Source organism: Indicator indicator, chromosome 22 (genome assembly GCF_027791375.1).
Source record: "Indicator indicator isolate 239-I01 chromosome 22, UM_Iind_1.1, whole genome shotgun sequence".
Classification (NCBI taxonomy): Eukaryota; Metazoa; Chordata; class Aves; order Piciformes; family Indicatoridae; genus Indicator; species Indicator indicator.
In genome coordinates this window covers 3,676,790-3,689,989 of record NC_072031.1, presented here as the reverse complement: position 1 = coordinate 3,689,989, position 13,200 = coordinate 3,676,790, and the positions used below count along the sequence as shown (strand labels likewise).

The following is a 13,200-nucleotide window of genomic DNA, read 5'->3' as shown; positions in this document are numbered from 1 at the left end:
AATCGCTGATGTGCTGGTGTGTCTTTTGTCAGTAGCTCTGTGGCCTACAGAGATCTTTTCCCATAGCAGGAACAGCATGCTTTTCAACATCTATTGGGATGTCATTTTCTTTGTTCCATTCTTGTTTCTTAGTGTATTTAATCTTCCTGCAAATATGCCTATCCTGACACTTTCCGTTGAGTTAGAGTTTCTGTATCAATGAATTTTTGCTTAGCCCAAAGGCCTTTCCTTTGACCTTTACTACACTGAATTGTTTGAATTGCACCAATTATTATGCAGCATTTCTTAGATCCTGTATTCCCAAGGAAGACAGTTCCCTCCTCTCTGCTGCTGTAAAGGAATCACAGCTATCATGGGAAGCAGGTGCAAAGTGTGCTTTGTACCTGTTCTTTACAGCCGATATTAGAGAGGAGATTAAAGAGTAGGAAGACTTTCAGGGCAGCTTCTCCCCTCTGCAGATAAAGGTATGACTACTTGGACACCTCTGGAGAGTTGCAAGAGCTGAGCTGAGTGCAGCATGACAAAAAGTCTTCCTTGACTGGGAGGTGCAGGAAGAGATTGCCAATTTGTTTAGCTCTGTTCCTTTCTCATGACATAATCAACTCACTAAAATGGCTTCTCTGGCGTCAGTTTGAACTCTTGTGCTACGCAGAGTTATTTGAGACATTTCCCAGTGCCAAAACTCTACCAGCCACTGAGGATTTGGTGAGTGCTAATTACTAATCCTTTACTGAAAAAAGAGGCAGCAGGAGATGGTAGCTTTTCCTTTCATTCCTGTTTGTTTTGAATCTCTCTGGATACTGTGTTCTGCTTTGAGCCTTGTTGATTGCTGTATTGGTGCCTTCCTGTCCACATGAGGAGCAGCCATGGGGGAAGAGCAGTACATTTGCATAGCCCCTGTGAGATTTGGCAGCACATTTTGAAAACTTCAAAGTCTTTAAACGGACATCTGCAAACCACACAGGGCTGTAAACCACTCCCTATTAATAAGACATGAAAATGCTTGCATCATTCCCTGTCATTTAAATTTAGAGTGTCATTGTGAGATGTGGACCTTCAGAAATGTGATGCAACACAGAGGTGTGCAGAAGGTGTACCAGAGATGCTGTTACCAGAGGAGGGATTCTGCTGTTGTGTTTTTTCTGCAGCTGCCTATTATTGCTAACCCAACAAATTCAATTTATGCTTTCTAGCTACTGACTTAAAACTTGCCAGAGCAGCTCTTCCTTGTCAGTGGAAAAGTGTGATGAAATAAAAGTAATAAATAGGTTTTCTGTAAAGCAAGATGATTTTGCATTCGCTCAGCATTATTTTCTTCACAAACGTGAGACGGCCCCAGAAGTGTGAGTCTTCAATGTAGAAAGAACATCTCTGAAAATGTTCTCTTTCCCAAGGTTTGGTTGGGTAGTCCTGGGAGTGCATTTAGTATCCATGTTGTCATGTACCATTTTTTCTTACAAAAGGCTGATGACTGTGTATTGTGTACAGTTCCCATCTGCTGGGAAGAGGGTGATAGGACTGAGTTATTTGTTTGTTTTCTGTGAGATATGCCCATGTGACAGACTTGCATTTCGTGCCAGGATTGGCACACAAGGTAGTATATGCTTTGCTTTTTTCTCTCTCTGCTTGGGATCTGGCCTTGCTCTTTTTCTCTGATTTGATGGTCTCTGTGAGGGTGTGTGATTAGGATTATGTCAATCATCCTCATGTTATTTAGGGACTGCTTTTGGAGAGGGGTCTCTGTGAGGTGCTGCATTGTGTAGCTTTGCAAGTTGTTTGTATTTCTTAGGCTGCAGCTGTTACACAGAAACAAGCCTTCAAATAATTTGTCATTGAAATTAGAAACTGTTACATAATGAATATGTGCACTGGATACCAACATTAGTAGGTAAGCATGCAAATTCAAACAGATCCCTTCTACCTCAAATATAGATGCTTGGACTTGGTCAGAGAATGCCACATCTAGTTAATCTCATCAGTAGCTATAATGATCATGAAGTAGCACACTGAAAACGAGTGCTGCAAAATGCTGGAGGCAGTTGAATTTTGAAGCTGTCCAGGTTGGTAAACTATTTCACTCTAAGATGGTTTATTCAAATATTCACTTGGCTTCTACCGAGAGCAGCCACTGGACTTTGCATATTCTACTTTTTTACACTTTGCATATGAACTTTTCCATATTATACATCATCTAGAATGACCTTCAAGGTGAAACCAGGACTTGGTGTGCTTTTTTTAGCTCAAATACTTGGCTTTGTTGTCATAAGTAAGCCACTTTAATAGTCACTGTTGAACAAGGACTTAACGTTTGGGTTTGCACACAAACTCTTACCCTTTATAAGCAGACCTCTTCATAATGTTCTGAAATACAATGAACATGTGTGGTTGTTATAGCCTGTTGACTTTTTTCTCTAAGCATTTGAAGTTTTTAAGGGCATTCAAAACAGATAGTGACTGGATCTACTGCTAGACCTGACTTCCATAAATGACATAAATGCTGACCCCACAGCACCTACATAGAGAAGCAATTTAATATTCTCTTTATTATGACAGGAACCTGCTCATATTTTCATCTTGCTTATTTTAGAGTTTTTGTGAGTAGTTTCAACCTTTCACCCTGTAAATAAGAGATATTGAAAGAACTAAATGACATAGGAAGGCACAAATAATTTGTAAATAATTAATACCATATTTTCAATAACAATGCTATAATTAGTGCTGCACAAACTAGGAGGCTTTTAATACAAATAGAATTTTTTCCTGTATTTTGACTACATGCTTTAATTACATAGAACTAAATTCTTGCCTTCACTTGAAATAAATGAGAAAAAGTGTTTTGATCATTCAAAACTGTAGCAGAATGATAGAAGTGTAACATGTAATCTTCAACAATACAGCTATTTTGAAACCAAAATACCAAATAAATATGGAAAATATTCACATGTGAGTTCAGCATCGGCAGCAGAGCAAATCCAATATCTGTGCTAACAATCTATTAATTAGAGCAAACAAATCCATCAGAAACCTTTCCCAAAGAAAAGGAGAGACCTATAGGTTCTTTCTGATTACTACCCATCCTCATTTGTCATTCTTAGCCCACCGTCCAGGATTCTCAGAGCACTGTTTTTGCCTTTTTCTTTCGTGCCATTTTTCATGACATTGGTATCTTTCTCTTGTACTTCTTTTTCATTGTGCTTTCTAGCACTCTGGGTTACTCATGGTACTGGTGGTAGGAAGCATGACCTGCCATGGACATGCAATTTGTGCACCAGATGAAGTCACCCTGGGACTGCAGCAGTAGCCCTTTTTAGACAGAGCTGTAGGGATGCCTCTAAGACCCAAGACAAACTCTGAATTTTGAATTATTTTTTAGAAATAAGGTTACACAGAGTTAATATTGAGGTAAATCCATGGAAAGCAACAGATTAAAAATTCTGGATCTAACTTTGGAGATTTGCTCAACACATAATGCTTCCATACAGACTGTCAAAAGAAATCAGTGTTTCCCCAAATCCCTCTGTTCAAAAATGTCTGGTTATATCCTCCTCAGAATGTGGAAATGACAGTTGCAACAGTTGAAGCAGGAAAGAGCATAATGGTTCCTCTCCCAACAGCATCCAGACAGTTGTTACCTTATTGAGAGGACCAGATGAACTCATATTGTCATGGACAGCTGATAGTCCTGTTGGTCTGTGGGACAGTGATGCAAGTGCAGGGGGTGGCTTGCAGAGGGAAATGCTTCAGGATTAGACATATCAGTCTCCTCCCATCTCCTGTGTTGGGTGATGTGGAGAGGCAGGTGATGTGGAGAGGCAGGTGATGTGGGGGGGGCAGGTGATGCTACTGTGCTAGTCCTGAGAACACAAATGCAACCAAGCCTCGCTCATGTTTCGTTTCCTCTTCCTGCTTGGAACAGGCAGGCAGTTGGGCACGTTTTCCACTTCTGAAATTCACTGTATTACTTGGCATGTTTGCTGTTGCTGTTTGACTCAAGTACTGAGCTGGCTGGAAATGTCCCCATTCCAGGTGGGCAGCTTCATGGTGTAGCTATGGCATTGGTACGACCAACCCTGTGTAGGCTAATGTACACTAGCACAGACTGAGGGAGCTGGGGTTGTTCAGCCTGGAGAAGAGAAAGCTCTGGGGAGACCTAATAGTGGCCTTCCAGTGCCTGAAGGGAACCTACAAGAAGGCTGGAGAGGGACTGCTTGCAAAGGCCTGTAGTGATAGGATGAGAGGCAATGGTTTGAAATTAGAATGCATTTAGGTTGGACATTAGGAGGAAGCTCTTTACCAGAAGGGTAGTGGAACACTGGAAAAGGTTGCCCAGGGAGGTAGTTGAGGAGCCTTCCTTGGAGATACTCAAGGTCAGGCTTGGTAGGGCTCTGGGCAACCTGTTCTAATGGAGGACATTCCTGCTCACTTCAGGGGGGTTGGACTAGATGACCTTTGGAGGCCCCTTCCAACCTGAACTGTTCTGTGATTCTATAGGTCCTGTGCCCAGTCCCCACTGATTTAAGTGTGACTTCCTAATTCCCTCGAGATATTTTTAATTTCTCGATTTAGGTGCATAGAGATTTTTCATTTCTGCCTCCCAAATTAAAGTTCATCAATACATCCTGGTTTATAAACAGGATGGAAAAGAAACTGCAAAGGACATGTGCTTATATGCTTCCCTAAGTGGGAATGGATACAAATCACTTTCTTTGGGAATTTTTGTGAGCAATTTTGAGGACTTTGAGAGATAGAAAGTAGGTGATGAGTTGTTTTTATTTTTTTAACAGGTTTTTTACGTCCCCTACCTCTCATTGTACTCTTAATTCCCACCATTTTCCTTGAAAAGCAAATATTTCTGCAGCCTCATGATTAAGTTATAATTTGTTTAGCTTAAGCAATGGAAAAAATGATTAAAATGCATTAGGTTACAAATGTTGTGGATTGTTAGCTTATTTATATCCTCTGTCATCACTACTCGGATAAAACAGGCAATTAGATTCATGGATGCAAAGTAGTTAAATGCAATCTGAGGATGAAAATGCTTGAGTTTTCATAATATTTAACTTGTGTGCCCTTTTCTGGGCTTCTGGAAGAGGAAAGAAATGTAGGTTTATTTGGAAGGGATAATTTGTAATAGCAAATAAATAGACAATTTTCATGTGAAGTGGGATATGCTTTCTGAAACTCCCCCAACGGTTGGCATTAAGTAAAGCAGAATAAATGATGCTATTTCTAGTAAGAACTAAATCATGCACCATTGAACTTGGGTTCACTAAAAATGTGGTTTGGCCTGGCTGAGGTGAGTTGGAACCCTAGGGAACAGGTTTCACAGTGGCTTTTGAAAACATGGGAATAGAGGAGTCTTCTCTTTTGAGAAGAAACAGAAATGGTATAATGATGTTTTGGTGATCAGTTTGATGTGCATGCATGTAGGGAGGTTGATTTTCTGTTTCTTTTGCATTTTATGAGAACTGTTTTCTTATAACTGCAAACTGGTCCTGATTAAACATGGAATGTCTGGTTGCTGTTCTAGCTCAAACAGGAGTGATGCATGTCAAATTTCAGTGCAGCCCTAGCCAAGTGATAGTGTTTAACTGGTGTCATTCAGTCTTTATATTAGCTGTTATCTCTAAAAGAGTGTTACCTTATTTGTCTTTACAACAGAGCATTTTCTCACTTCATGCAACTATTAAAAAGTTCTAAAGTAATTTTGATAGCAAAAGACAACCATCTCTGCAATGTAATTTCCTATACCTGTGTCACAGCACATTTAATATTAGCTCTCATTTGTCAAAAGCAAGCCAGCAGCTATCAGCAGCCTCTGTGTTTTGGCATTTCAGGTGGGGAAATGGGAGAATAACTCACTGAGCCTGAAGTACTCTGTCTGGCCAAGGTACAGCTCTTTCGCAGACAGCGACCCAGATGATAACCATTTGAGTATTGTCACCCTGGAGGAGGCTCCCTTTGTCATTGTTGAGGATGTGGATCCTCTGATGGAAAGTTGCCAGAAAAACACCGTGCCATGTCGTAAATTTGTCAAAATTAAGTAAGTAAATACACAGCGTTCTTTCTTTTTTCATGGGTGCAAAATACATTTCCCTATTTTCTCATTAATTCTTTCCTTTGCTTCTTTCATTGTATAATGAGTTTGCTGTTCATTTCCTCTTGCTTCCTATCTTTACTTTTCCTTCTGCATTTCGTTTCCTCTTTGTTTTGCCTTTTCCACATGAGGTGCTCTTGTTTGTACATTTTCCTTTTTAATAAGTTGAAAGATTCTGGTTATATACATATAAATCACATTGAATTAAAAATGAGATAGTATGTTTATAGCAAATTCAAAGTCCACTAGAATTAGGTCTTTTCAGTCACATGAAAGAAGAGTGTATTCTGAAATGGGATTGTTTTAATGAGTCTTCTTTGAATTGTTTCCAGTGATGCTGAAATATGCATGCTTTAATTAGGCTTCACCAATTTGAGAATGTCTCCTATTGAAAGTGTGTGTTTATGCTGAAATTTGGTGCAGCAAAATCTACTGCAGCATAAAATGGCACTGTGAAGCACCACACAAAGTTCTCCTGCTCTATAACTTTGGAGGAGTTATTAGAAATCAGTGGAAATTTTCTCATTCTGAATTTACTGGTGCTGTTTCACTCATTCTGTGCTTCAGTCTATATATTTGTGAACTGAATATAATAGCATTTTTTTACTGAGCAGATGCTGGGGAATATTATGCATGTTTCTGAAGATTTCCAGAGACTGCTAAATGGTTGTGCATAAGTTCCTGCAGTCCAGAGAATATCTTTTTCCCCTCTGACCTAACTGTATTTAATCAAGTTCTAAACTATTTTTATCTTAATTCTAACGCCTTTTAAAGGCCATAAAATGTTGCCTTGGCTTCTGAAGATGCTTATACTAAGAAGTTCTAGAGGTCATGAACATTTCAGAGAAAAAATAAAGGGAAAGCCCTCATCTTTGCACTCAAAAATGGCTTGAAATTTACCTTTTCAAAGTGCAGAGAAAGGTGCAATGTGCATTTTGGATATGGTGAACTGCTGTGCTTTTCTGTAGGTTACATGTTGGGAAGCCCTCTAATTACTAAGTGGCATGTAGTCTTATGTCATGATGGCAAGAGTAATAAATGTTTAATCTAAGCTGAAGAGAGAAATTAGTAAGAGGAGACTATGTCTTTGTTGAAAAGGGAGGTGCAATAGGCTGGATAATGCTGCAGAAAGATCTCGTTTAAGGTCTGCTATTATCTTCTGTTTACCTCTTGTCAAGCAACTGCACTATGATTAGTAAGAGCCACACAGATTGTATAAAACATCTGTGAGTGTTTTCTCCATCAGTTCAGAAGAAGATGGCCACTCAGAAATACAACAAAGGTTGTTTCACAGTACGCAGAGTCTTGCTGTTGTGTTTTTTCTCTTTTACCCCATAGAAATCTTTATGCCTCTCTTCTCTGTTGACAGCAACTCAACTAATGAGGGAATAAATGTAAAGAAGTGCTGCAAAGGATTCTGCATCGATATCTTGAAGAAGTTGTCTAAAACAGTCAAGTTCACATATGACCTGTATTTGGTGACTAACGGGAAACACGGCAAAAAAGTCAATAATGTGTGGAATGGAATGATTGGTGAAGTAAGTTCTGTTAGGTAAAAGAGCTCCTAAGTAAGAACTTAGCAATACTTGATTGTAATTCTTTTGGAGAAATGAGGTATTCTCTGCTGAGTAATATTGGTGGTGTCTTCTCTTTGTGGAGCAGGTGGTGTATCATCGTGCGGTTATGGCTGTGGGGTCTCTCACTATTAATGAAGAGCGCTCGGAAGTGGTTGACTTTTCAGTGCCATTTGTGGAGACTGGCATCAGTGTCATGGTGTCACGGAGCAATGGCACAGTTTCACCATCTGCTTTTCTAGGTATGATTCTTCCACCCCTTCAGATCATTTAATTGCTTTAATTGGGTAGGGTTGAGTGCTCATCAGAGTTCATGCACCTCTTTCTGTCAAGGTATCAGTTTTACCTTCAGATGTTTGTACTGTGTTGACAAGCTGATTAACACAGTTATTAGCCCATGAAGGTTGTGCTGTTAGTTTCAGAAGTGAAAACCAACGATGGTGATTTCAATATGAAAAAGAATCCCCCAAAATCTTCAGCTGGGAAAATTCATCAAAAACTACTTGTTTGAAAAATAATTTATGCTTGTTTAGCCCATTATAAATGGTTTTATATCTTTTTAGCATTCACAGTCACAAAATGATTTAAAAATCCTCTGTACAATAACTAAGAAAAAGAGAGTTACTTATGATTAGAAGAGATCAGCTATTTTGAGAAGTAATCTCTGGTTTCTGAACAACATACCACTACACTGGAGAGCTTCTGAGTGCTCTCTCCATTGATGAAATTGAACAGTGGAGTTGTGATAATACAGTTAACAGTGGAGATATGCCAGAGAAATTAAAGGCTGGGAAGAAAGGAGATGGGACATAAAGAAACGAAGACTTTGATCTTCTTTCCTTGTTTACTTCCTGCTCCAACTGTTCATTTCTGTTTTCATTATTTCCCTCTCCATCTCTTCTAGTGCTTATCACTCACTCTGTATTTGGCGGTTAGCCTGAATTTGCCTGAAGCTGAAAAGAGTCAGGAGGTGATTCAAAAGTGCCCAGAATACTGTTATGTTTCTAGTAGTGCATTTGGATGCAGTGTTTTGAAGGACGCCCAGCAAAAGAGTGCTGGTGACACTAAAATAATTTAAGTGAAAAATAAAAAAATTGGTCTTTTCCAGCTATCTTACAGAACAATTTAATATGGTCAGGACCAATAGGTCAACAGTGATGCCATTTTTGCATCACTGATGGTATGGTTTCTTTTTAGATTGATAAACATAAGTTTTTTCACTTTCCCTGAAATAATTTGTGGCCGCCAAGGCTACAATCAAGGTTGTTGGTGTAGTATCAGCTACAATTGGACAAATAATTGAGTTTTCATGCAAAAGACTCATCATTTAGTCACAGATTTTTTCCCATGCCTGTTCCATAAAGGCACATTACAGAGATAATGCAAGTAAGTATAACAGAGTGAGTAATCAAATACCTAAACAGATTTTGTTGGTGGTTACTATTTTTGTTTAATGAATGAAAGATTTTTTTAAATTGAAATTCAATTGAAATATTTTTTTGAAAATGAAATTATAAGAGCCTGTACTTTTGATGAAAATATTCACATATTATCTTTTTATTTCTATAAGCTGCTGATTTATAAAGTTAATTCATTTTAAAAATTGCAGTTGCAGCATGTTGAAATCATAATTTGAAATACAAGTACTGGGATCTTTTCTAAATATGCTGCAGGCATGGTTAATTTTTACTATGGACTCTGCTTACCTCCTCAAAACGTGCTTGCAGCTGCCATCAGAGCTCAACACATAGTTATTAGATTTCTAAAATGCATTTAATGTTATTGGTTTAGTTGGATGCACATGGAACTCAAAAATTAAAAATAACCCCTTCTTATAAAGCTTCATAGAATAGCATTACTTGTGAAGAAATCTGATTTACTGCACCAATAAATCAAGTCTGTGCTCTCAGAAGTATGTTCTGGGTTTTAGATGTAGATAAAACTGCCACTTTACTGGAACTGACTGTATTTTCCTGTGGTGTGCACAGCAGTAAAATGCTTTGCCATGCAAAATACTATCAGGCACATAACTGAATTTATCCACAGATTAATTTTGTTTCAGTTAAGTGAATGTCTAAGAATAGACTCATCTGACATAATTATTTTAAAAGGATTTAAAACAAAAATCTGTGAAATACAGTGTTTTAAAAAATATGACTTGAATTCAGTGCATGAAGGATCTGGTTTTGTGATTTATTATTATGAGTGTAGGACTGGGTCTGAACTAGACTTTCCATTCAGTGTTTATGTCCAATAGGTCTAAATAACTGATGGGCTGTCAGCCCCTTCCTCATCTGCTGTATTCTGGTTCTGATGTGGGTGTCTCCTTCAAATAAGAATTTTATCCACATGAAAACATTTTCATATTGTACTAAAATTCATACATGCTGGATCCAAAACCCAAAATGTCTAAAGATTCTGGGGAGAGGTGACTCTGGGGTGAGGTGACTCTGCTTTATTTAAATAAACAAAATAAGGGAGACGTTGAATCCAAATTTCTCTATTTTCAAGAGTGAGAAAGTTCATAGGTGAGGTCAGTTTCTCCTTTTTTTTGAGGCATAGGAATAGGAAATCTATGCCCCTATTTATTTTAGATATTCTTTAATTATTAAGTGATATTTAATTGTTATCACTTCCTATTGCCATATTCAGTCCTCACAAAAAGTTGGTGTTTAGGCTGGTATTTGAAAGTGCTTTTAGTTTCCATTTCTAAGCTACTTCTTCTGCTTAATCAAGGTTTCTCTGTTGTTCAAAATGAAATGCAGTTTCCCATAACAACCTTTTGATTTCAGAATTTTCTCCCATATGAGAATGAGACATTCAAAAGGATGTTTGCAGTTGGTAAAATCATCATCTTCATTGCAGGCAGATGAAAGTGAACACAGAGAGGAAAAACAAAAATATGTAGTTAGAATACAAGCTTTTGTTTTTTTTTTTTTTTGCTAACACTTTCTGTTGGCTTGAAAGGGAGAGTGGAATCTACTTCACTGAATTACTGAACTACATTAAATGTATTTGTTTAGTTGCTTTTACTCTGCAGAAACAAGCATAATGGTTGGACCATTCTGTCTTTAAATGCATGCAACATAGGATAAATGGAAACAGTCTACCTGATTGTAGACTGAATAAGCAGCAAGCCAAGCCAATTATTTGCCACTCAGTGTCAGTGAAGGCTTTGTGAAAGAAGTGTGCAGTGTTTGTTTTTGAATTGCATCTTGCATTTAAGATTCTGACTTTATTAATGTTGTCTATATACACTAACAGCAGTTCTTTATTGCTACTTAGCTATTTGCTAGCATTTTAGTGGGGAAAAACTAATTTAAACAAAGCTACTGGGCTTGTCTGGCCAAAGACATTAGAATTCTTGTGCTTTCAGTGGTTTAATGAACTGTATTTCTGTTTCTCTTGTCTGTTTTGCTGCAGAGCCTTTTAGTGCTTCTGTCTGGGTGATGATGTTTGTGATGCTTCTCATTGTGTCAGCCATGGCTGTCTTTATATTTGAGTACTTTAGTCCCGTAGGATACAACAGGAACTTAGCCCAAGGGAGAGGTAAGCTTTGCATTTTACATAACCCTGAAGCTATTAAAAAATCATGTATTGCACATCCCTTGCCCTCCATCTTCTAAAACAAACACCACATAGGATTAAACCAGTAAAAGCTATATTTGTTTTTCATCTAAAGTATGATTTCTTGAGGCCTTGTATGCTCATGTTTGTATTCTAATTCATTGGGATAAAGACACAGAAGGGTAAGTGATATCAGAGAGGGTATTCAGGCAGATTTTGGTTAGTATGCTGCATCAGTTGTAGGAGGTCAGCTTAAAAAAGATTGGAATAAGTTCTACAGACTCCTGACTCTTATGAACTCATGGTTATTTCAGAGAAAATTATTTAAACTTGTATGATTTTCTTAGATAATCTGGAAAAATGAGAGATATGTTTTATGTAGTTCCTATGGAAATTATGTTGAACTCAGCCTTGAAATAGGGCCAATGACAGAAGGATGTTGTTTCCTTCTGTGTAGAAACCATGGTTATAGAAACTTGGTTGTCTAAGCATACCAGCAAAACACGTGGAATACACAGCTTGCCTTTCTCAGTGAAAGCTGCACTTGTCTGTTATTAGCACTTTGATCTGGGAATGAGGATTCCATGTATTGCAGTGACCTCATCCTTTTCTTTCTTTACTTACAGTGAAAGTGCAGTCTGTTAATTTCTGAATCACACCTGCCTCTTGTAAAATGAGATCTTCCAGCTTGGTGAACACAGTTCTGGAGACTATTACAAACATGGTTCCTTCCAGATTACAATTGGCTTGTTCCCTGAAAAATAGGGTTATTCTAATATTCAGATGATGGTGTCATCTCAATTAGATGGTAAATGTGTAACCTCTGTCCAAAATAGACACTGTGTTTAGGAAAGGATAATCAAAGGTCTATATAGACACTGGGAATCTGAGGTCTAGGCTGTTTCTTTCTGTACCACCTCATGTGTGTGTACTTATGGCTACAAAGGCATGTTATGGCACTAGACCTTCCTAACTTGCCATGAATCCAGCTTCTGTTCATTTATAACATGGGAAGTTTCAAAGAAATGAGAATCTTTATGGAGATTATTCCTTTCCCTAGGCATTTTTGGCAGGATGAAGTTCAATGATTATGCAATCTCCAGTAGCATACACAGATCTTTACAGAGTTTTCATGGCATATAGCTTCCTTATTGTTGCTTAGAAAATACACATTATCCTTGTATCAGTTCAGTTTTAACTGGCTCTAGAAGGTAGTTTCATAAACCAAAAGTCAGCTCCATTGTGTTTATCTTACTGCACTCTATCTTCTTAGCGCTGCTGCAGAATAGGAAGAGGATAATCAGAGATGTCATGCTTGATTGCATTGTGACAAATTTGCACTGTACTAGAAAGCATTTCTACTGAAATGAGAACATGCACTGATGAGACTCATTTTGGCTTTTATTTTTTTATTAATAATTAAAGTATTAACATAAATTAAAATTGAATTAATAACTGAATCTGAGTTTGTAATGTGCATCTTCTCGCACAGAAGGGCAGGGCAGGGCAGGAGGTAATATTGCAGGTGTCTCATCTGAGCTTATTTTATGAATTGCCATTTAATTGAAAAATAGGTGCTTGTAAAAAGGTCAAATGAATCACAGTCAGAGGAGGCCTGTTTCTCTCCACTGGGGATGAAGCAAAATGTGATGACTGCACTGTGCTTGCCTAGAGCTGGTTGAGAACAAACTTCCCTTTATTCTCACAGGGGCTCTACATATGGGCCCTTTGAAGTGGATAATAACATTGCTAATCCACTTCTGCCACCGTGCTGACCACTTCTTCCTTTGCTGTGAATGAAAAACAGACTGAAAACTGGAATAACAAAACTTACAGAAGGGATTAGCTGGTACAGGTTTTTACCTGTGATGCCAACACATGTGAAGCCACAGAACTGACTCCTAACATGTGAGGCAGGCAGTCTGGTTTGCTCTAAGTTACATATCTGTACAGGTAGCTCTT

At 38.1% G+C, this 13,200-nt stretch overlaps 1 protein-coding gene across 1 annotated transcript in view; it reads left to right on the top strand.

Moving 5' to 3' along the window:
• Positions 1–13,200, top strand: part of GRIN2A (glutamate ionotropic receptor NMDA type subunit 2A) — a 175,071-nt gene that overhangs the window by 116,897 nt on the left and 44,974 nt on the right. The window contains exons 4-7 of the mRNA XM_054390918.1: positions 5,838–6,043; positions 7,467–7,635; positions 7,760–7,913; positions 11,095–11,220. Coding sequence (XP_054246893.1) covers positions 5,838–6,043; positions 7,467–7,635; positions 7,760–7,913; positions 11,095–11,220 — 655 coding nt within the window. The remainder of the gene's footprint in view (positions 1–5,837; positions 6,044–7,466; positions 7,636–7,759; positions 7,914–11,094; positions 11,221–13,200) is intronic.